General features: G+C 40.8%; 1 protein-coding gene across 17 annotated transcripts in view; it reads left to right on the top strand.

Moving 5' to 3' along the window:
- Positions 1–22962, top strand: part of PTK2 (protein tyrosine kinase 2) — a 189107-nt gene that overhangs the window by 158082 nt on the left and 8063 nt on the right. For 15 of the 17 annotated variants that reach the window (XM_038127553.1, XM_038127551.1, XM_038127549.1 and 12 more), the window contains 8 exons: positions 236–336; positions 1229–1318; positions 2565–2769; positions 8852–8963; positions 11308–11394; positions 12575–12712; positions 14066–14197; positions 20997–21059. In XM_038127553.1, the coding sequence (XP_037983481.1) occupies positions 236–336; positions 1229–1318; positions 2565–2769; positions 8852–8963; positions 11308–11394; positions 12575–12712; positions 14066–14197; positions 20997–21059 (928 nt within the window). The other 2 variants (XM_038127563.1, XM_038127564.1) reach the window with 2 other exon arrangements.

Genomic DNA, 22962 nt, shown 5'->3' with positions numbered 1-22962 from the left:
GTAGATATTTATGTTAAAACATGTAAATAACAATGGGGGAGAAAAGGAGGCTCAGGGGGGATCTTGTTCTCTGCAATGAGAACTTGAGCTCCTCACTAGGAAACCTCCTGCAGGACTGCAATCCTAAACCAGTTCCTCACCTTTGCAGGGCAGGAGATAAATTTTCTTCAGGTGATGATACTTTACCACTTCATGTTTTGAAATTACTAGAAATACTGTTTCTTCTGTTTGGCAGGGATATTGCTGCTAGAAATGTGCTGGTGTCTACCACTGACTGTGTGAAATTGGGTGACTTTGGTTTGTCCCGATACATGGAAGACAGTACTTACTACAAAGGTGAGGGGACCTCTGGATCCTTCTTGCAGGCCATTGAGAACACAGTTGCTTCTCACACTGTTGAGGAATTAACCAGATTTCCTTGGTCTAGCTGGTGCATTTGTATAAAAAGGCAAGTTATTCAACACTTAATTAAATGGCAATAAATTCCTACGTGTGCTTAAGAAGGATCGCAAGGTGTGATTTAAGGTGCAGAAAGCAGCAAATTCACGTGCAGGTTCAGATGAACGCTGAGTTTGTGTCACTGCATGCTGCATACTTCAGATGCCATTGGGAGATTCAGTACAAAACTGCCTTTAAAGGCTACTTTTGCCCCATTTTGGATGGAATACTGAGCTTTGGTGTCTTCAGCAGCTGAGAGATGTCCTGCAGTACCTGAAAGATGGGAAATGGGAAATGCAGCAGGAAAATAAAAATTGCATGTTGGGTACCAAACAGTGGCATTCCAAAGCTGGTGTATATTATTAAACCATGACTACATAAAGCTCATCTTTAATATTTTTCTGGTTTCATATGTTTTAAATTATCCATTATCTGTCCCCTTACACTCTGTTGTGTTTCCTCTTTTTATTAGTCTCACTTTCCTGAGCTTTTACATCACATTTTATCTTTTTAATTGCTAAGATGGGAAATAATTTTGATGTGATCATTTCTTGGTGTGTTTTGGGGTTTGTTATTGGGGTCTTTAAGGGAGGTTTGGAGGATTTTTATTATTATTTTGGGTTTTGTTGCTTCATTTTCTATTTCATGTATAGCCAAACAGCTTATATATCGATATTTGAAGTACTTCACTGGAGATTGGTTTTGCCTGTGAATTATTTCACTGGGAACAGAATCTATTTTTGAGCTCTGTAGTGGAATAACAGCCTGCCCTCTCTTGCCTTCCCCGTAGCTTCCAAAGGAAAATTACCCATCAAATGGATGGCTCCAGAGTCCATCAATTTCCGACGGTTTACCTCAGCTAGTGATGTGTGGATGTTTGGTAAGTGAAAACCAAGTGGGGAGGGTTCTTTGTGTCCTCTTGGACAAGCCCAAGGTTGATTTTGATTGCTATAAATGAATAATTTCCAAATATTTGTCACAGTTTTTACTGTGCTTTCTGAAAATCCAGTTTCTTCCAGTGTGTTTTCCACCTCTGTTTTTTTCTTTCCTTTTCCAATAAGCCAAAATTTTCATGGGCCTTTTTACCTCTGGTAAGAAGCTGACAGAAATAAAAGTGCAAGGAAATTAGCTCATAGTTATGACAGAGATTATTTTTGCTTGTTGGTTTTGGTTTGGTTTTTTTCGTGTTATACCATTGTCATTTGCTGTTTCTCTGTTGTATTTTGACTTTTTCTTTATGTTGATATACATTTCCTTGCTTAATGTGCAATCATCCCATGAGATACCCAATTTCCAGATGCTTAATGCTAGATTCCCACTTAACTTGTCTTTTCTAGCTGCTGGCCTCCTACAAAATACAACCAGAAGCTCATTGAATATAAGGGTAAATGCACATAAGGTGAAACTTCGATCTTTTTTCCCAAATATACAACATTTTATATGAATCTGATGTTCTTTGGTGTCCAGCTGGTGCTGACTGCTGGACAGAACAAAAGTGATGAGACTTGAAATAAGAGCACTACAGTGAAGTAAGAGGTCACCTTCTTTACAATTTAAAATTTGGGTTTTTTTTAAGTGAAGGGTTTATAATAGTTTGAATAAAACTCCAGTACTGTCAGAGTTGGAAAAACGAAGCCTATGGAACATTTTGGCCAATTCTAAAGAGACAGACCATGTTCTTTTAATGCAGTTTCAATAGAAACTGGTTTATTACACGTTTTCAGCACAAAAAATGTGGATCAATGCCAACCCTAAAAACCCTCAAAGTGAAAATGCGCTCTACATGTCAGAACAAGCCAGTTGGAAGAAGGAGTCAGAGGGAAAAGCAAACACATTCTACCTCATGAGAGAGGAGATTTGAATATGAGCAAGCAGTGGTTTAGGGCAGGTAAAAGACTGTGTGAGCCAGCTGTGGGTCACTCTGCCTCATCAGTAGTGAGGCTGGTGCTGTGTGTGTGATCCTGCTGCAGTCACTCCTCTGCTGCAGGTAAGTCCAAACCAAGTCCCTGGTTATATATTTTGGAAGAAATCGCATTGCTAGTACAAAACTGGGGTTTGTTTCTCTTTTGACAGCTCTCATTGTTTGCTCACAGTGAAGAAAATGTGGTTCTGTGTGTGTTCCTCAGGTGTGTGTATGTGGGAGATCCTCATGCATGGGATAAAGCCCTTCCAGGGAGTGAAGAACAATGATGTGATTGGGCGGATCGAGAACGGTGAGCGGCTCCCAATGCCTCCAAACTGCCCTCCCACCCTCTACAGCCTTATGACCAAGTGCTGGGCCTACGACCCCAGCAGGAGACCCAGGTTTACTGAACTTAAAGCACAACTCAGGTAGGGTTTGACTTCTGAGAGGTCATTTCCTTTGTTCAGAAATGTTTCTTTTCGCTTAATCTTCTGTTGCAGTGTTTTGGTTCTGTGGAAAATACGAGGCATGGTGCTTGGAGTTTTTATCTTCACATGGCCAGGTTGTTGCTGGTCTTTAGGAAAACTGGGCTTTATCTGGTAGAAAAAATGAGATTAGGCAGTAAATTCAAATAACTGGAAATATGAATCACCTCCTTTCTCTCCCAAGAAAAACTCCACGTTTTACTAGCAATTTGTTTATAATTTTAGTTACAATCCTTGGGGAAGGAGGTAAAAAGAATTTAGAGTCATTATCTAAACAAACATGGTGTGGGCTTCTGGGGTGGAGGTGTATCTTAAATAAATGAAGCATCATGTGAGTGCTGTTGGAAGTTACTTTCATGACATGTGGCACAGTAGTTGCACAGTCACAGCTGTCACAGGGCAATTGCAGAGCCTGCAGTAAATGCAGCATCATAAACAGAAATTCCTTTGTCCTTTGTAAACCAGGATATAAACTACCTTTGTGTTTATCTTGGGATTATTGTGAAACACACCTTGCAGACCAGTCTAAATTCACACCTTAGTTTATTCTGCAGTAGTATATTCCAGTGTCTGTATCACCGTTTCACCAGCCCCAAAGTGGGAGGGGTATTTAAGCTTTGAAACATCACTGAGATAATGTGCAGGCACATTTGATATTTGTGACCAAATTGGGTCACAAATATTGTGACTTTTGGATTTCATGACTGCTCAGGATTTATTTTGTGTAAATCAGTACAAGCTTTGAGTAACACTTAGGTTTTGCTCACTGACAATCCCCACTGGGAATTTTTGTAATTCATTGTTGAATTCTTCAGTTTTACTTCAGGTTTTGTTTCAAAGCTGTGCTTTGTGGCATGTTTGATTTTCATAGTTTTATGTTTTTTGCTGTCACTGAATGTTCATGGTTTAAGATAATTCACTGGTGGTTAAAATGAGAGACAATTTGAATGTAATTATGATGCTGTCTCAGAGCTGCTGTATAGAGAACTGGAAGATCTTAAAGTTTTTTCCTAATTCTTAACATTTCATACCATCCATCTGTTACTCTGGGAAATCCTGTGTAGGCTAATAATTTGCAGAACTAAGACTTGACCCTTCTCACAGATAACTTCTCATCCTCTTGACTGTGTGGAGTTAACACGAAGGGAGGAATGTCAGGGCTGGGTAGGGATTGCAAGAAAAAGATGTGACATAGTTGTGTGATTTGGGTAATAGGTGGAAATTGGCAATTCACTTGCTTTTTGTCTCTTTTTGGCTCTGAAAGTACAGGATGATTGATAACTTGCAGCCATGTTGTACTGTTAAAGCTGGTTGGCACAGATGAGAATGAAGCCCTTTAAAGAGTGACTGGAAGATGGCTGTGATGTGTAAGCCCAAGCGGGGAGAGTATCTCACCAGGAAGGAAAGAGGATGAGTAAATCCAGAGTGTGCCCAAGAGCCTGGCTCTCCTCAGAGCCAGCACTCAGGGCATGCAGCCAGGCAGGGTCTCGTTGCTTACACATCAAAATGTTTCCCAGTGTGCTTGGGTGAGCTCTGAAACAGGTCACCCAGAAAGACTCTGGAATTTCCATGCTGGCAGCCGTTCAGATTTTGATTGGAAAAGGCTCAGAGCACCTGGCCCTTGCTGTGCAGGGAGCCCAGCTTCAGCAGCAGATCAGACTTGGGACCTCCAGGCACCCCTTCCATCTCACTCTGCATGAAAAGTGCACCCAGTGTGGAGGGGTCTTTGCTCCTCTGGTCATGCTGGGAGATTTGAAGCATTGTTTATGGGGCAACCTCTCTCCTGGGGCCACTGCAGCCCTAAAATCCAGTTTTCTCTCTGTTCCCACCAAAGCAGGGAACTTTTCTGCCACACCAAACTGGTGACCTTTATCTCCCAAATTTAGGCAGCATGATTGTCCTTAGGGCTGCTTTTTGCTGCTCCAGACAGAGCCAGCCTCTCACTGGAAAGGTTGCCAATTCCCTGATGATGAGGCAGTTTCAGGCAGCTAGGGAGAATTGGGTTTCAGAACTCAAATTCCCATGAACTTGCAAAAACAAGCTGTTTCCCTGGTGGCCTTTCCCTGTGGTGTTGCTGCTGCTCATTCTGGATGCTGTCCAGAGCAGTCTCTTCAAGCTGAGAGCAGACTGGATGTTTGCTTGGAGCCAGATACAGCACTGCAGCATTCATTCCTCTCTGGTTTAATGAAAAAAAACTCCATGGCTTTGGGAAAAATCTTCTTGCATCTGGAATAGCATTGATGGGAGCATGAGCATTTCGTGTGCTCTCTGTTATTTGGTGCTTCTTCTGTTTCATAGTAACAGCTGCTTTACCCAAACTGAATTTGCAGCTGATTGTGCAAGGCAAAGGTGCTGATTTCTGCACAATTTATGCACTGTTATTTGTTGCTACATATGAATTTAAGTACTGTTATTAGGGGTAGTAATTTTATAGCATTTGATCTGTCTGAAGTGGATGTGGTTGAGTCAGTCTTCCCAGCAAACACAGAAACAAATGGGTGGATTGTGGATTTCCAAATGTAATTTATCCTCGCATTCCAAGTCCCTTTTTCAAGTGGTGGAGGGGGGGTTAAAAGTCACATTAGGTCAGGGCAGTGAGGTGCTACCCTGCTACTCCTGCAATTCTGACTTGGTCAGAATTAGAATATAGGATTTTTTTAAATTGGGAAGTGTGTGTTGCCTTGCTGGTTTTGTGTAGAAGAGATTTTTTTGTTTGTTTGTTTTGCAGTATATGGTAAATAATATAAAAGGATTTTAACTTTAAACTTTCAAATTAATGTCATTTCATGACATTTTTCACCGAACCTGCTCTGCTACAAATAGCAAAACAAGGAGCAGTTGTGTCATTGCAGAGGTGACAGCGTCCCTGTGGCCCATTGTTGGTCACAGGTTTTACCAGATTTGATTCACCCCGCTGGCATCCTGGGCCTGCAGGTCACATGGAAAGAGCTCTGAAACAAATGGGGGGAATAAAGAGACAGATACTATGCTTTTAAAGTCTGGTTTTATGAGAACAGTGAGATAATTAACTGATGAGAGCTGGACTTGAGCCTTTTTGTCACTGCATATGATGTAGATCCTGAAATGTTGCTTATAAATGAAAACTGGTAAGGGTGAGGGCAGTTTGAGTCTTCTTTTATGGCATTCTGACCAAAAAAAAAAGACTGTAACACATACTTCAGATACATGATGGAGGCTGCAAAATGCTTTGCTATTCTTCTGTTCTTTGCCTGTGAACACTAGGAATAGTCCATAATCCATATAAAATGCTTTCATATTAGAACAATATGTGCAAGTATGTTCCTAAAATCCAACCTTATATTTCTAGTGGCAGAGGAAAAGAAAGAAGCTGCTTTTTAGGGGTCAGCACTTAATGTAGGTTCCCACACCACTGTAGCAGGAGACACTGCTGCTGCTGTGCCTTTTGGAATGTGAGGATGCAGTTTAGTATTTTAAATATTCCTACACTGAAGGTCCCCATAAATGTTTCCTTTTTGCTGTCACAGGCCAATTTCAGTAAGAAGGTCTTTGTAAGTTCAAAGAAGTTCTTTGTAAATTAAGAAAGTTTGTCAATTATGCAAACTTTTAATAGTTGAGCTTTTTCTTGAGCCTTCACCTCGCAGAGAAGTTGAAATAGTTTGTCTGTGCTACCTCAGGGTTTGCTAGGAGAACCACAGGGATAGAATTCTCTGCTTGCTCCTCTTTGCTGCTAAAAATATGTGCAGTTTGGGAAAATATGCCTAGATCTGACTTCTCCTGACCTTCTGCAAATTCTAATAAACTGTTCAGAGAACTTGAGCAGCTGCACTGAGGAAACGTCAAAAATATCTCTTGGCACACTCTTCCTTCATCCACAGACCGGTCTTCCCTTTGTGAAAACAAAGACCTTTCTGTGAGTCATTTCTATTCCTTGTGGTTTTTTCGAGTAGAGCTTCTCTGAGGCATTTCTATTTTATATTCTTGTCAGCAGAATCAAGGGCATCCAAGTACAGATGCTGCTGCAGCCCATCAGCCTCTGGCCAGGCTGCTCTGGGCTGCTAGGAAAGAACCTCCTGATGGCATGGGCAGTGGGAGAGCAGGGAAGATGAACTGCAGTTGTAAGGCAAAAAGCTGAGCCTGCGTTAAGAAAAATAAGTAATTTCAAAAGGAATTTGTCATTTCTGGTGATACAAGCTGATGGTGTTGCATGTTGGGGCACCACCAATAAAATGGCTTTGATAGCAAAGCAGAGGTATTGGGGTTTCATTCCTTTTTATGGAAAACCAGGACTGTGCTGTGACAAATTCCACACATGGCCCCAAATTGTCAATAAGCCATCTCTAAATTTAGCCAGCTACTACCTGCCAACTCCTTTCTGTTCTTTTGCTCAGATTAGAGCAACTGCTGTATCAACAGCTTGGTTAAAAACCTACATTTTATTAATTTCGCTTTCATTAATCTGGGCACACTTTTTTTTTTTTTGGTCCTGTTTTGTTGAGGGGTTTTTTAATCCTGAGATGTTGTCTTGAAAGTTGATAGTCATGGTTCATGGCTGTTGGCTGCTTTCTCATGCTGCATAAAAACACAGGATACCTGAGGTGTGAGATTGCTTTAAAGCAGGGGTTTTGTGCCAGTTCTTCATGGGTTCAAGTAGGAAATCTTGCATTTTCCTTTTTCTGAAGGAAGAAAGAGGTAAAATAGAAGGATTCTCTTTTCATTGCCTCTGTTAGGCTGTAGCTGTGTATCCGTGGTAGTTTTAGCCGGGTGACTTCTGCAAACAACTTGTCTGATTTTGCTTTTGTTCCACATTCTTGTGTTGCTTCAGCAATGATGGATTGAAATTGCAGCAATAGTTATAAACTTGATTTAGCTGCAGCGAGACAAGCCTCTCTGCTTTTTAGAAGTGGCATAGTTTGGGGTTTTTTTGGCTGAGTAAGGAAAAGCAAAGTTCTTGTCTCCAGCAGGAATTTATTCTTGAAATAAGCAGTGAAGTTCCACTGTGAGAATAGACTGCTGGAGTTGATCTCATCCCCTGAATGAGTAATTCTGGGTGGTTGTTTAGCAGACTGAACAGGAGATTATAAACTCAGAACTTAGCTTTGTTTCTGGAAACTCCTGAGTGATAAAGGAGCTGGAGTAGCTCCTCCACAGGATTGTCCCTGGGGACAGTGATATGGAAATAATCTGCCCTGCTCACATCTCCAGACTGTCCGCGTAGCGTGCGGCTCCAAGGAATTGGCAGCTCCCTCTTTCAAAGCTTCTCTCTGAGTCTTTTTCAAATGGCAAATATCCAACATTAATAAGCCACATAGCAGAGCTGGGAGGAGGCTGGCTGTGGGGGCAGCAGGAGCACGTTCAGCTTCAAACAGGCTTTTTAATAGTCAGAACAGTGGTAAGTAGCAAACTGGTTTTACTACTGTCTTGTACTTTGTGAAAATGCAGCCTTTTGACCTGAATGCTTAGAAGCTGAGTGAATACTGTCAGATCTTTCTGTTTTGCTAAATTGCTTTGCTGAATGTGTTCCTGGTTAGGCTAAAACGTAAGAGCTGAAGTATTTTTGACTGCTTTCTTTTAAAAAAGAAGAAAAAAAAAATCCCAGTGATCTGAAGCTCTTGAGTTTCAGTAAAGAACATTTTCAGTTTGTTTTGAACCTTTGCAGCAGTTCAGTAGAATATTTTCTTGTGAAGATTAAGCTTTCATGCAAGTAAGTGCTTGATTGATTGTCTTTGAGGACTTCTCTGTGTAATAGCACATTAAAAGAACTGTTATGGAAAAAAAATTGTGTATGAGATCAACCACAGCTTTCTGAAAATTTGATGGTGTTTTCATTGTTAAAAGCACCCTGGTAATCCTACAAAAATATTTCTTCCTGATACTGGTTTTCAGACACAAAACCAGTGTATGTAAAATAAGTTTGGCTCTCAGTAATTTTATAGCATTTCAATTTAAGTACTGTTTATTAGTCTGGAAAATGCAAGAGCTGTGGGGAGAGGTTTGTTAGTCACTGAAACTGGAGTTTTGCTTGATTGCAATGTGTTTTCCTTAGTACAATACTGGAGGAAGAGAAGCTGCAGCAAGAAGAACGAATGAGAATGGAATCCAGGCGACAAGTCACGGTGTCCTGGGACTCAGGAGGATCAGATGAAGCTCCTCCCAAGGTAGCTAAGACTGCGAATTACATGTGTTTAACAAAAAAACAAACGTAAACTTTCTTTTTATTCCGTTTATTTCTTCAGAGCCTGCCCTGATGGGTTGGTTCAAACCACAGCATTTTGGCCAGTTCTGTCCCCATCTGGGAATCTTTGCCTGAAATGACCCAGCTCTGCTTGAACTGTGCTTAGAACTGATCTGTGTTGTGATACTGCTTTAAAGATTTTCTGTTTCTGCTTGAAATTGTAAAAAAAAACCCCATGGCTGCCACAAAACTGTCTCCTGGCTTTTCCTTTTCCTTCTTGCTTGTAGCACTCCTGTAAATTGTTGGCTAATGAGCTCTCAGGCCAGCGTGAAGTTTATTTATAACACATTAGTGACAGGACAGGAGTCAGCTAATTGCATTTTCCTTCTTCTGGACAGAAAATTAGGGGTTTGTTTCCAAGGAACGTACGTGGTTTAGTTTCCACTTCATTTTCATTTCTGTCCTGTTTGGATGTCACTGATGGCTTCTGCAGCTGTGGGAGTCCAACCTCACCAGTTCCCTCTCAGTCTGCTTCCCCTCAGAGTTATTTTTGCAAGTTGTTGCTTGAAAGTTCAAGCTTGTATTTTGAAGAATTTAGGTTTTGTGCAGTCATCAGCATATTGTCTGTGTCCTGATAGGTTGTGGTGAATTCCTGGAGCTCCCAGGTTCTGGAATAATAATTAATTATTAATAATTCTGATCATAATTCCAGGAGTACTTGTGTGGCACCTTTTGCTGCACACATTCCCCAGCACTCATAGAAAGGCAACTTTTTGTTTTGGTTTGAGGGGACGGGGAGGGTTAGTGTTTGTTTGGGGATTTTGGGGTGTTTTTCTCTCTATTTCCAGGTGGTTGCCTGATCAGATTTCTGAGCATAGTTCTGCATTTTGGTACCTTGATGGCAAATAGAAAATGTGGGCAGTGGAATTGCTGCTTTCATTTCAGAGTTGGAAACGGCAAACAATCCATCAACCTGTTTAGTCAACTGAGATGAATTAGCAGGATTTGGTGTTTATCTAAAAAGACAATGTTCTAAGTTACAGAAGCAGATAAACTGCATAAATTGAACCAGTATAATGCTCAATTTGAAATGAGCACCTTTGTGTGTGATGTATGAACTGAAACACTTGACCAAAGGTATGTTAAAAATGCAGTTAATTCTGCCACTGGAGAGAATCTGTTTTGAGGGGGTTGCTGTGTCCTTGTAGAAATACACTGTATTTCTGATGCTGTTGTTGGTTATGTTTTTAATACATTTCTTTTGTGTAAAATCTGGATGTGCTTAATAATGACATTGGAACGAGTGCAATCTTGTAGGTATGAGGTTTTAAGTGTCTCTTTAATTATTTTCTAATTTTCAATGTAACAACTGATTTTTTTTATTCTTCTGCTGATTCATTGTAAGTGTTGCAGATTGTTGCAGGTCTTACAACTCCTGCACATCCTCAGACAATTCCCAGGTCTCTCAACCCATACTATGAGATCACTTGTATCTCACAGTGATATTTCTGTTAGAACCCTAAGACAGAAAACATCCTAGTCCAGAATGAGAAGGAATTTTTTCATCAAGCAGTGATAAATTCTGCAGTCTCCAATTAATGTGGTTGCCTTTAACTGCCAGAAGGACTGAGAAGGTCCTTTGCAGAATGATGAAGTTTGGGGTTTTTTTTCCTTCTTTGGTTAATTTTTCTCCTCCTGAAATAGTCAGCAATGCAGTGCCTTATTCAAAAAGAAACCCTCAACTGTACCTTTGGAGATTCAGAATATGATCAAAAGCACATTCCACATTGAGGTAATTAGCTACACAGAAGTTAATCATCAGAACTAACTTTATACCTCAGAATACCACATGGAAATAGCCATGCAAATTAAATACATTTGGTTTGTGTTATTCTTACTGAAAGAAAAGAATTTACTTTTGAGAACAGTCACAAAAGCAACAAATTAACAGCAAAAATTGGAAACAAGGCTGTATTGCACCTGGAAATTTGATTTAAGACTTAGGTTCTTAAAAGATGGTCTCTCTAGAGTTGAACAGAACAGAGCAGGTCATTGAGTGCAAGCAATTAAATAAATACAAAGAATTCACAGAGCAAGAATTATTTATTGACATACCAAGCAAACAATTCAGCTGCATCCGCTGCCAAGCAAAAATGGAGGAAAACTTAATTTTAGTTGTTTAAAAAAAGTGTTTGTAATTACTGAAAATCTGTTTTGGGGTTATTTTGAAGTTTGCCAAACCTGTAAATGTTTGTCTCACTGAAACATAATTTTCTGTGTTTAGTTGTATATGTTTAATGATTCTAAGAATTCCTTTTTCTTTACAGCCCAGTAGACCTGGTTACCCCAGCCCCAGATCCAGTGAAGGGTTTTATCCAAGCCCACAGCATATGGTACAGCCAAATCATTACCAGGTATTACATTTAATACCATGCATGTTTTTGTTTTCTTTTACAAATGTGGGCTCTCCATCCTAGATGCAGCTGGTGGGATTGATGCCCTTCTCACATGGTTTATTTTAATTCAGTTCTGAGTTTTGTTTTACATAGGAAAAAAAAAAAAAAAACCAAACTGAGCCTGGTAGGTTTACTCCAGATGGTAAATATTTCCACATCTGATGTGGTGCTCAAATTCCTGAAACTGCAGTGAAACACATCAGACCTTTCCATATTTATTGAGGGAATGTGGTGTTCATATTGACATTTGTGCTGAGCTGTGAAATCACTGGCTTGATAAAATGCCATTAACTGGGGGCCTTTCCTTGGGGTCATTGGTATTTTATTTTCTGTGTCCTGATAGCTGCTGCCTTTAGCTCTACCACGTTCTTTACTCACAGGTTTTGCTTTTCTTCCTAAAACTGCTGAACAAATTCAGAACAAAAGTTTGTCTTTAAAGGACTTTGAGCAATTTTAAGATTTGTTCAAGGCTACAGCCATATTACAACTGTCTCAGTCAAGGGAATTTTTTTTCCATGAAGAGAGGGAGGTTTTCATTGATTTAATAAGTACTTCAGGTTCATTAAAACTGCTTGGATTTTCCTGTGAAGTTCCCAGGCCACTCAGCTCAGCACACTAATTACATGCTGCCACTGAAGCCTTGAGCCTCTAAGATACAGCAGGGGGTACATTTTTATGGGGCTCTGTAGGGTGATGTTTGCAGGCTCCTATTACCTGGAACATGAGCTCTGCATGTGTAGCTCTTACATATGTATCTATAGGTTGAGTTTTGTCCTCAGAGGACTTGGTTCTCCTTCCCTGCAGAGGTTAAGAGCATGCTCTGATGCTGCTGGTTTGATGGGCACCATTAAATACTTATCCTCAAAAGCTGTATTTCTGTACTGTTGCAGTTATTCTAAGATAGTTGTGTTATGATGAGCATCCTCAACGATTTTAAACAGAGGTGTCATATTTTGGCTCAGCTTCCTTCTTCTGATGTTGCTTCCCCTTCTTCCTCTCAGTGACTGCTTGAATTGAGTCATTTCTCTGCTTTCATGTCTTGGAGGGGATGTTTCCATTATGGGGAAGCACGGGTCTTACTAATATCTCTGGTTTTCTCTTTGTTTTTGCCCCTGTGGGGTTTTTTTGCCACCTAAAGGTATCTGGCTACCCTGGTTCTCATGGGATACCAGCCATGGCAGGCAGCATTTATCCTGGGCAGGCTTCTCTCCTGGATCAAGCAGATTCCTGGAACCATCGGCCTCAGGAAATATCAGTGTGGCAACCAAACATGGAGGTAGGAAATGTGACACATCTGCTACTGTGTTCTGTACAGTTCAATGCACTTTTTATTATTATAAATTGTATTACTTCTATTACTTAGGTAGATCTGTTACAGGAGAACTGAGTTTTTCTGGCGCTTTTAAAAGTGCCTCACTGCAGTGGACTGGGAGTCAGCACTGAATTGTTTTTTAAACAAATCCTTCTATGTGAGGCTGGGCATGAAGTGTCACTTCACATGAATTCTTGATGAAGTTGTTACTACTTGTCTGAGTGATAGCAAATATTTGGTGTTTATTAAGAGAAGGCTTTACTGGAACTTACTGCTGTTCACAGAGATGGGAACACTCATAAAAAAACCTCCTGGGAGATACCCAGCACAGTTGAAGGATTGAGGCTTCTTTGTGACTTACCCAGAAGAGAAAATGAAAGGGTCTGAAAGACTGTTCCTGAGCTGAATTCCTTCTGGGTGCCCTCCAGCTTGTCATGATTGCACTGAACTGCTGAGGAACATCAAATTAATTTCCCCTTTAACCTTCTGTCTTTTTTTTTCCTGTTCTCCACTACTGTACACTTTTTAATTCCATTTTTTCCTTCCACAAAGATTCAGTTTGTGCAGCTTCTGTCTTAATTTTTTTTTCTTCTCTAACCAGCTCTATTCCCTGTGTTCCTGATAAACATTTAAGTGGTCTCTGAAATACAGGGAACTTTGTTACCAAATTTCCCTTGGCTTTTTAAAAAATACTAATTTATACACTATTTCCTAATGATTTCCAGGCAGCATTGGGGTATGGCGTGTGGAGTATTTGCAAGCTTAAGACAGGCGTAAATATTTGGTCCAAAAATTCATTAAAAAATGTTTTTGTGACATGCTTTGTAAGCTTTAGACAGCCATAAATATTTGGACAAAAAATCATTTAAAATGTTTTTGTGACATGCTTTGCCGCTGTTGGCTAACACTGAATAGTATATTTGTTTTGATTTTAAAAAATGTATCTTGCAGCTTTTAACAACTGGATGGTTACATTATTGCTCAAGACCAAGAAAACAAAATTGATAAGTCTGGTTTTGTTGTCCAGCTTAAATGAAGTGCAACACAGGAAGTGACAATGTTGCTGAAATACAGAACAGAATCTTTCAAATCTTTTTTTGGTTGCAGTGACTAAGAGCAAGGCAGATCAAAACTTGAGGGTTGGAAGGAGTTTCTTCCACTGCTCTGCTTCAGCTTTTGAGGGGCTGAAGAAACTCTGCTTGACTGCTGCTGAGAATTGACTTCTAAAAAACTTTCCTTTTAAAATCTCTTAAATTCTTGCACCTGTTCATAGGAATTTTAAATTGTGAGACTGAGTAAACTTCCTGTGGATTGCAGGATTCAGGCACTTTGGACATCCGGGGGATGAGCCAGGTTCTGCCCACACACCTCATGGAGGAGAGGTTGATACGACAGCAGCAGGAGATGGAGGAAGATCAGCGCTGGCTCGAAAAAGAAGAACGATTCCTGGTAATTCTTTGTTTCACAGAGCTTCTTAATTACTTCTGATTCTTGGGTTTTGTATTGCAGCTGGTTAAAACTGGTCACTTCTGTGAAATGAGAAAATCTACAGGATACAGGACCCCCAAAATGTGGGTTGGGAAACAGGTTTTAAAATAAGTGTTCGGCTAGTGAGAACTGTATTTCATACATCTTGCACAGCTGTGGCTTTTGGTGAATCTCATTTTATCCAGTTGAGTGTTTGTGTGGGGGAAGTTGTGGGTATAATTTTGTGATTTTGTGCCCAACTGGAGGTTGCCTGTTTGTTCTTACACAGAACTCTACCCCTAAAAAGGATGTAGCCATCAGACATCTAAAGGTTGTGGCTGTGCTAAGAGTTGTACCCAGCCTTGCCCTGGAGGAATAATGGCACATGTTAGTGGGAAGAAATAGTGTAAAGGAGAGCTCTGTGAGGAGGGGAGAGCTCTGAACTTCACCACGAGCAGGAAGAAGAAATCATTGGTAATGGGATGTTCTGATGGTGTTTCTCTGCAATTCCACAGAGGATTGTTGTCAGTTCCACTGGTGTATGTTTTTTTGCTTCAGCTCTGGCTTCCCAGTTGTCAGAATTCAAGTTGAGTGTTAAATTTCTCCTGCTTGAGGCTGATGGCTACAGATGGAGTAGAAGGTGGGAGTAAAATGTCACCAGGAGCCTGTGGGTGCCTGAGGCTCACAGGACAGGGGATAATTTACAGTGCTGTGTGTGGGTTGTGACAGACAGCAGCCCTGTGCTTGACCTTAGGCATATTTCAAGGAATGTTTCAGTTTGGAAATCTCCTGTGTTGGAGTTGCTGGTAGATGCTCCCATGTCCAGGACGTGTTCTAGCTGAGATCCACATTGTGCCTGAGCTAAGAAGTGACTTTTGATTAATGGGTGTTGAAACTGGTTTCCTTCTAAGTCCATTTGGGAATTTGCAGTTTCCCACTGGGATGACAGCAAACAAACCCCTGTGCCCAGATTGCTTGGTCTGAAGAGAGGGAGGGGAAAGGAAAGTTTCTTCCCTAATTTAGGCATTAGCTTTTCCAGTCTTGAGTGGCACTAGTTGCTTGTGACCTACATAGCCCAGGAGGTCAAACTCATCCCACTGACAGTTAAAACTTTAAAGATGGTAAAGAACTTTTTGTGAAATCAGCTTTCTTGGGAATGAGGCATTGGCATTGCAGGTGGTGGCAGTAGGTTGTGTGGGAGCTTTCTGCAGAAAACTTTCTGATTTTTTGTGTAGAATAAATGATGATTATTTATAATGTTTGTTGATTCAGTCTCTGGACCATTAAGGTGTTTTTCATCCCCCAAACTGACATTGAGAAGGAGCTTGCTGATTTTTCTTTTATCTGTAATACACTCATAGCATCTGTATGGGAGAGATTTGCTGTGTTTCCATTTTGTGTTAGTTTCATTGTGAGGGAACACCATCTCTCTTGCATCTGTTCTGTTGAGGAATTGAAATCCATAAGAGATTTCAATTCTTTTTCTTTCCACATTAACATTTTGACTGTACAGAATTTGAGGTTCACCCTTGGGTGCCTATTACAAATTTATACCCCATGTTTGGAGCTAAATGAGCTGCTGGGAGCCACAGGGTGCCTTAGAGCCCATAGCAGGATGTGTGTCAGGAGAATGCTCAGTTTATAGATGGGTGTTTCTGGGAAAAGGAATGTGGGTGAGTTTCTAGGTTTAGCCCTGAGGAGGTGAAGATGTGGGGAGTCACTCTTGGAAGCCTTGCAGGTCTCCTGAAGGATATCCACAGTTCAGACATGAGAGTCCAAACGTGTGAAAATAAATCATTTATTGAGCCATTAAGGCCATATAATGATGTCCAGCATGGAAATAAGCCAGGTATTAAACACATGCTCCTTGGCCAGTGTCCTCTAGTGAGTGACAACATTTCTGCTCTGGGGAGAAGGGCCTCCCCTATTTTCATTCCAGGTGATTTAGGGGGAAGAAATCTGGCCCTCCCTTGCCTGCTTTAGGCAGGTTTCAAATAATATTTGTCCTTTTCAGTACAGAGAACAACAGAGTAGAGTCAGATTTTAATATTTAACTTACTTAACTATAATATTTAACTTTTGTAACCAAGTGTAGTGTTCTCAGTGTAAACTGTCTGCTTCCAAAAACAGCTCTATTTACCCAGTCCTCAGGCTCTACAGCACATCCCACTTGTACTACTGAGAGTTGGACTCACAGGGGAGCAACTGCAAATGATTTATTGTAAGACGCTGCAACAAGATGGAAAATCCTCTGTGGGTTTCTGTTAGTACAATTTTTGTTTCCCAAGAGTAACGCCAACTTGCTCATGACTTGAAATTTATTGCTGCTTCTGCAGGGAGAAAACACAACTCACAGCACATTGGTACAGGGATAAACAGCACTGATGCTGCTGGAGGGGACTCCCCAGATGGGGAATTCAGTGCAGTGGCATTGAAATGGAAATGTGCTGGTCTTTGGGGAGGTTGTTATCAGTGTAAGCAGTTTGCCTGAAACTGGTCCTTGGAGAACATGGGACTAGTTAGTACTTGAAAGGATGAAAATGTTGTTTTCAAGCTGCAGCCTTAACAGAATCCAGAATTCTGGAAATTCTGCTGTAAAAAGAGAAAGCAAACAGGACTCTACTCATGGGGAGCTCCTGAATGAAAATAAATCCATTGTGTAAAACCTGAGGAGTAAAAAAGTGTTTTATTTTAAATTGTACTAAATACATTCATTGGAGAGTGGGGAGAGAATTGGTGAAGGGGTTGATTTTGGGGGGTCCAGAACTGACACTCCCTCCCAGCTCCTGACAGGGAGGGGAGTCAGCACTTGAGGTCTGCCAGCTTTAATGGACACTGATTAAAACTTGTGATGATTAAATTTTCATGCTCTATTGATAAATGTGCTGTGGAGAGGAGCATCTCCAGGAAGAACAGAAATAGGTGAATTATTTTTGAGAAAACTGGAGACACAAAGCACCTAAAGTTTGATGCAGATCACTACAGGACACAGTCTCTGTCCAGGGCACATTCAGGTAGAAGATGAAATGGCTGCACTGCAGACAATCTAAAACAATAAAAAATTATCTCTGAACATTTTATACATCTCTTCTTTTAGGCCTATTTAATTGCCTGCTCTTTCCTTTATTTGGAATTTCCACTTTGAACCTTTCCTTCTGGCTGTGCTGATGTCATGTACATTATTTTTAATCAGATAAATAAAGATATATATGTGCATGCCTGTTAGTAACTCTTCAGCAGACAGAACAGTTTTGTACTAAGAAATTTATAGTGCCTTCTGGGATAGCTTAAGAAGAAATAACTCACATATTTTCCTTATCATGCTTGGGTTCGTTGGGGTTTTTTTCTCAAATTCCCACATAGTTGTGGTTTTTGTCCTATTTTGACACTGAGAACTGCAATTCAAGTCTAATTGATGTGAACTGTTGCTAAAATAAGATTCTAATTTTAAGCCTGAGAAAATCCCACCAAGACATTACAATTCAGCATGTCCTGAGAACTCCAAGGCTTACATATTCTTTTATTAGCAAGTAACCAGAAATACTGGAAATAAAGTGGATTATGTCCCGTTTTGTCAACATACACATCCTGTCTGCAAATTCCTCTTGACATTTCCAAAGATTTCAGATAGTAGGCTTATTTATTAAAAAAAAAATCCATTTACTTTTGAAGGACTTTGTTCTTCTGCAAGATTTTAACAACATACAGTTCTTTCTCTCTGTGGTTTTTGGGAGGTCCAGAGCCATGGCAGGGACTGGGAAGATGGCAGGGTGTTCTCTGGGGCTGTGAAATGGTGTGTGAAGTACAGAACAGGTTTGGTGTGAGGCTGATTGAGAGAATGTTGCATTAATCAGTATTAAAAATTCAGCAATGCATTGCTGGCATAGCAGCATGAGGGGCTCAAAGCTCTTGCAACTGCAGAAGTGGAAGAATTGCTGCTGAATAATACTTTAAAATACAATGGCAGTTTGATCATCAAAATCACCTTTACTGTAAAATAATGTGCCTTCTGACATTTCCACATCTACACAGAAGAATAAATTAAAAAATCATTTAGGCAAATGGGAGTTGTTAGAATTTATTAGAACATAAAAAGCAGTAAATATATAATTGAGACGTTTCTCAGTCATTGGACACAAAAGTTGAACATTTCTCTTTTGTTCCATGTGTTCCTGACTACCCAGGTTTTGATGAGGCAGAGAAGAGAATGTTTGTGGAAGTTGAAAGAAATGTATGTCCTGCTAAATGATTTTTTCTTTATTTCTAAGGTGTAGCTGTGCAGGTCACAGGGGTGCAGCTGCTCAGGGTCCCTCAGCTTTGCCATCACCCCCTGGCACTTGGGATCTGCAGTTTGGGATCGGGTTCTTGGAGATGCCAGGGCGGCACCACTGCCCTCACAGCCTTGTTAGTGTGGGGGCCAAATTAATAATCACCATTTTTGTCATATTTGGTGAGCATTTGCAGCTTTTCTGTGCAGCAATTCCTGGGCTGTGGGTTTTGTGCTGTCCAAGATGGGACGTCCTGGAGGGAATTCAACGTGCTGCACGTTGGCTGCTGGGGGAGACTTGGGGAATGGAATTGTTGCTGTGATGTGGAGCCTTTGGATGCTGGAAGGAGGGACCTTCTTAGCGAGACAAGGAGAGGAGATTGGTTTTGTGTCTGCTCATTTCAGGTTTTGCTTATATTACTAGCAAAAAACTGTTATTGTTTTTGCTTATATTACTATTACTAAACTGTTTTTGCTTATATTACTAGCAACTACTGTTACTTGGACTCGTGTGTATTTTTGTACTTGTGACTCTTTTAAAATGCTCAATATTTCGTTGTCTCTGGAGTCTGGTCTGAGGGACGTGGTCTAGATGGTCCAGGGGAAGGTGTCCCTGCCCATGGCAGGGGGTTGGAATGAGATGATCTTTAAGGTCCCAGCCCAAACCATTCAATGGTTTAAGGTGCATTTTTTGAGTAATAAATTGCTATAAGTGCAAAGAGCATTAAAGACCCCTGTGATAAAATAGTCTTTGGTTATTTCCAAAGAGTTTGGGCGCTTTCCTGGCTAGAAATGAACATGAAACGATGGCAAATTGTGAGCTTCAGTGTAATAGAAAATGTAGTTTGTCATATGCTTTATATGGATATTTAACAAGGATAGCTATTTGATTTAGCTGAAGAATATGATGAGAATAATGACTTTACCTGTCTAGTGAAGTATCAGACACAGTCATATCAAATGAGACTTTAATTAGAAAAAATTCCTTTATCGTAATAAGGAAATAAACTGGAGATACATCAGTGGTAGGTTTCATCTTGAAATTTGGCACAAATTCCTGGAAAAACATGAGACCACTTGTGTCAGTTTTAGTTCTTCACATTTAAGAGGGGGTTAAATGTTTCCCTGTCTGATATGATTTTCTATTTTTAATCTGCAAGTTCTTTCGGGCAGTGACTGTCTCGGCTGTGCCTCACTCAGTCTGCAGAATACTGAATGAAAATCCCAAATGTGAGCCCTTCTGACAGACTGGCAGCACAACTGGACTACTTTTAATGACAGAACATCAATATTAGTGTGTTTTTGCAGGTTCCTTCTGCCCTGCTGGTTTTCGGGGTCATTTAGTAGGATTTGTGAGTTGGAATTATTCTTTAGTATTCTTACAGGAGGAAGGAATCTCAAATAGCCTTAAAACAAGAAAAGGATGTATTTGTCCCCTGAAATTAACCCTGAAAGAACATGTGGTCAGTTTAGTGGCACTTGTTTAGTTACATCTACATTTCTCTAAATAAAAAAAATGTTATTTTCATGTTGTGCACGACCATTTTATCCCTTGAGTTACCAGTGACTCCTCATCCACTCTGATAGGAGAGAGTCAGATAAATCCTGTTTTTAAGTGCCAGAATAGGTGCACAAGAAACACACTGAAATTTTTCTGAGCTTGTGTCTTCAGATCAGTGTTGACTTTGGCTTCACATCCACTATTCCTTTGTCTTTCCATGTAATCAATGTTGTCCTTGAAGAATAAATATAACATACCTGAATTTGCTGGGGAGGTAAGTGGGGTTTTCCTGTGCAGGGTCAGAAGCTAGACTTAGTGGTTTTTATGAGTCCCTTCCAACTTAGGATATTCTGTGAGAAAAATGACTGGTTTATGTGTGAAAAAAAAAAAAAATCAAAATCGGTGTGGCTTTATTTCTGCCTTTAGAAACAACCTTGCCCTGGATTCCTGTATGGTGCTGAAAACACATGAAATATAAATTTGTTTGTTGCTTGTATGGGAAGAAAAGGGCATCTGGATGGCTTTGTTGGCTGGCTGTATCCACAAGGAGTGTTTAGAGAGCTCCAGTAATTGGCCCCATTTGCTTGGAGAGGGAGCCAAGTACATTTAAGCCATCCTGGGGCAGGAAGTGGGAATTAATGTGCAGCGTTTCTCATCCTGTGGTTGGAATTTTGCTGTTGGGAAGCAAGCTTTTTTTTTTTTTTTCAGAAAAAAAAAACCCAACTTTTGCTGCCTTTGAGAAAACTAAAATGCAGATTTTCCAGTGTTGTGTCAGGACAGTGGTACTTTGGATATTTATTAGAGCATTTTATTCCTGTGCTGGGGGCGGCTGCTGGAGGAGCGGCCGAGGCTCCGGTGGCGGCAGCGGGGGCGCAGGGGCTGGAGTGAAATGACATCTGGATTTGTCAGGGTGCATTTTTAACAGGATTTTCCTGTCTTTACGCTGCCTCTAAGCCAAGGGCACATCGCTGGGTAAGCAGAGCACAGAGTGAATCCTTGGATTTTTGTTTCAGAAACCCGACATGAGGCACTCCAGAGGCAGCATTGACCGCGAGGACGGAGGTCTCCAGGGCCCTGTAAGTGTGGGGGGATCTTTTCCTCTCCCAGCTCTTCCTCCAGTTTCCTGGTAGAACATGCTGTACACTGTCTTGGGGGTGGGAGATGATTTAAAGGTTTTGCTAAATGTTTCCACTATTATTACATGGTGGTACAGCTTTCCAAGAGGCTCAGCTTCTGTGGAACTGCAGCCGCAGCAAAGTGCTTCATGCAGCAGTTTGGGGGATTTGGGGTTTGTTGGTTGTTTTTGTTTTTTCCCTTTGAGGCTGTTCTTGAAACAAATGTTTCCACAAATACGTTACAATAATTTCCAAGTGCTCATGTGCTGTAGAATTCGGCCTTTTATTTAAAAATGGGGATTGTTTCTGCAAGTTCTGTCAACAGGAAGCAGGATTAAAGAAACTTTTGCAGTTGTTTAAATATCTGAAGGGTTTTCTCGCAAGGAATGTAAATGTTGCTGTTATATTACCCAGAAATCTGTTTGGGGTAAATGATCCACTATGAAACAATTGCAGTAAACCCCACAGCCATTCCTTTATTCCCAGACAGCAGCTGCAGCTTGGGTGTTCTTTCTTAGTGGCTTAACTCCTGTCTGTTGAACTAAAACCATCTCTTCAGTTGTTGAATTGCCATTGGAATCTCTGGATCATACTGTTGGAAAAGAGGGATTAGGCTCGGCACTGCTAATGACACAAACCTGGTGTTTCATCCACTGTTTCTCCCCAGGAAAGCAGTGGATATTTTAAATCCACCCTCCTGTTTCATTTGAGATGTGACTGTAAATTCCTGCTCTGGCTTATGCATTTCTTCACTTTTTAAGAATTCAGGGATTCTTCCTGCATTTGCAGCCAAGACAGTCATGACTGAGTGTATCAGTGACACACTGCAGCACGGTCTCTGGGGACATTCATGTCTGGAAGCTCCTAGGATTTTTTCCATGAATTTGGAGAAGATTCTTAGTGACTGTTAGGCCTTGGCTGTTGTTGTATCTTTATGAAAGAGCAAAAAAAGTGTTGCTGCATTTTGTGCTGCTTGTGAAGATGCTTTGAGATGCCCAGGAGATTTTCAGGTCATGCCACGGGTTACAGATTCCAAACTGTTTCCAGGGATAGTCCTGTCTGCCCAGATGAGGTGGTCCAGTATCACACCCCATCTGAAAGAGTGTGAAGAAAACATTTCATGCTCATGGACAAAATGGGTTTTAAAGGAGACTCTAATCCATGGTAACTACATTTCTAGTCACAGAATTTGATCTTGTAGTTCTCAGTAGATTCAGAACAGAGCTCTGACTTCATTTGCAGTGGGTAATGCTTAATGCTGCTGTGAGTCAGTTTGAGTTTCTGACTGAGAGGATGAGAAACTGGGCAGTGATACAAATGAGAAGTTACCACCCACATTTTGGCAGTTCCTGTCTGATGACATTCTTTTGACCTATACTTTCAATACGCAATTTTGTGGAAGTAAAAATGCAAGAATTGTTTTAGTGGAATACTATTCTTCTGCCTCTCTCTTGCTCTCTTTCTTTTCCCCTGGCGTTATCAGATTTGAAATATTTAGGTTAACAGCACAAATCAAAGATAATGACATGATTGAATGCCTCTATTTCATGGCCCTGTTTTTGAGGTGACCAGCCTCACAGAGCAACAGACCAGTGTCATTTCTGGTTCTCCTGTTGTTGACATTTTTAAAAAGCCCTTTTTGTGGTGCTGTCCAGCTGAAAGTGCAGTCAAGCTTTGTCAGCACAAATTCTCTCCCTGCAGTGGCAAACAGCATCTATGTAGGGATGCCACCTGTCCCTGTTTCCAAAGTCTGTACGCTTCCTTTGTCCACCTAAGTTCTAGAAGATCCCTGCTCTGCCAGGCCCTGTTTTGCCCTGCTTGCTTGATTTCCAGCACTCTGGAATTGTCTGCCTCTGTGCTCTTT

Source organism: Motacilla alba, chromosome 2 (genome assembly GCF_015832195.1).
Source record: "Motacilla alba alba isolate MOTALB_02 chromosome 2, Motacilla_alba_V1.0_pri, whole genome shotgun sequence".
In the NCBI taxonomy this organism is placed as follows: Eukaryota; Metazoa; Chordata; class Aves; order Passeriformes; family Motacillidae; genus Motacilla; species Motacilla alba.
Note: the sequence above shows the minus strand (reverse complement) of the source record. Positions and strands in the feature narration are given on the sequence as shown.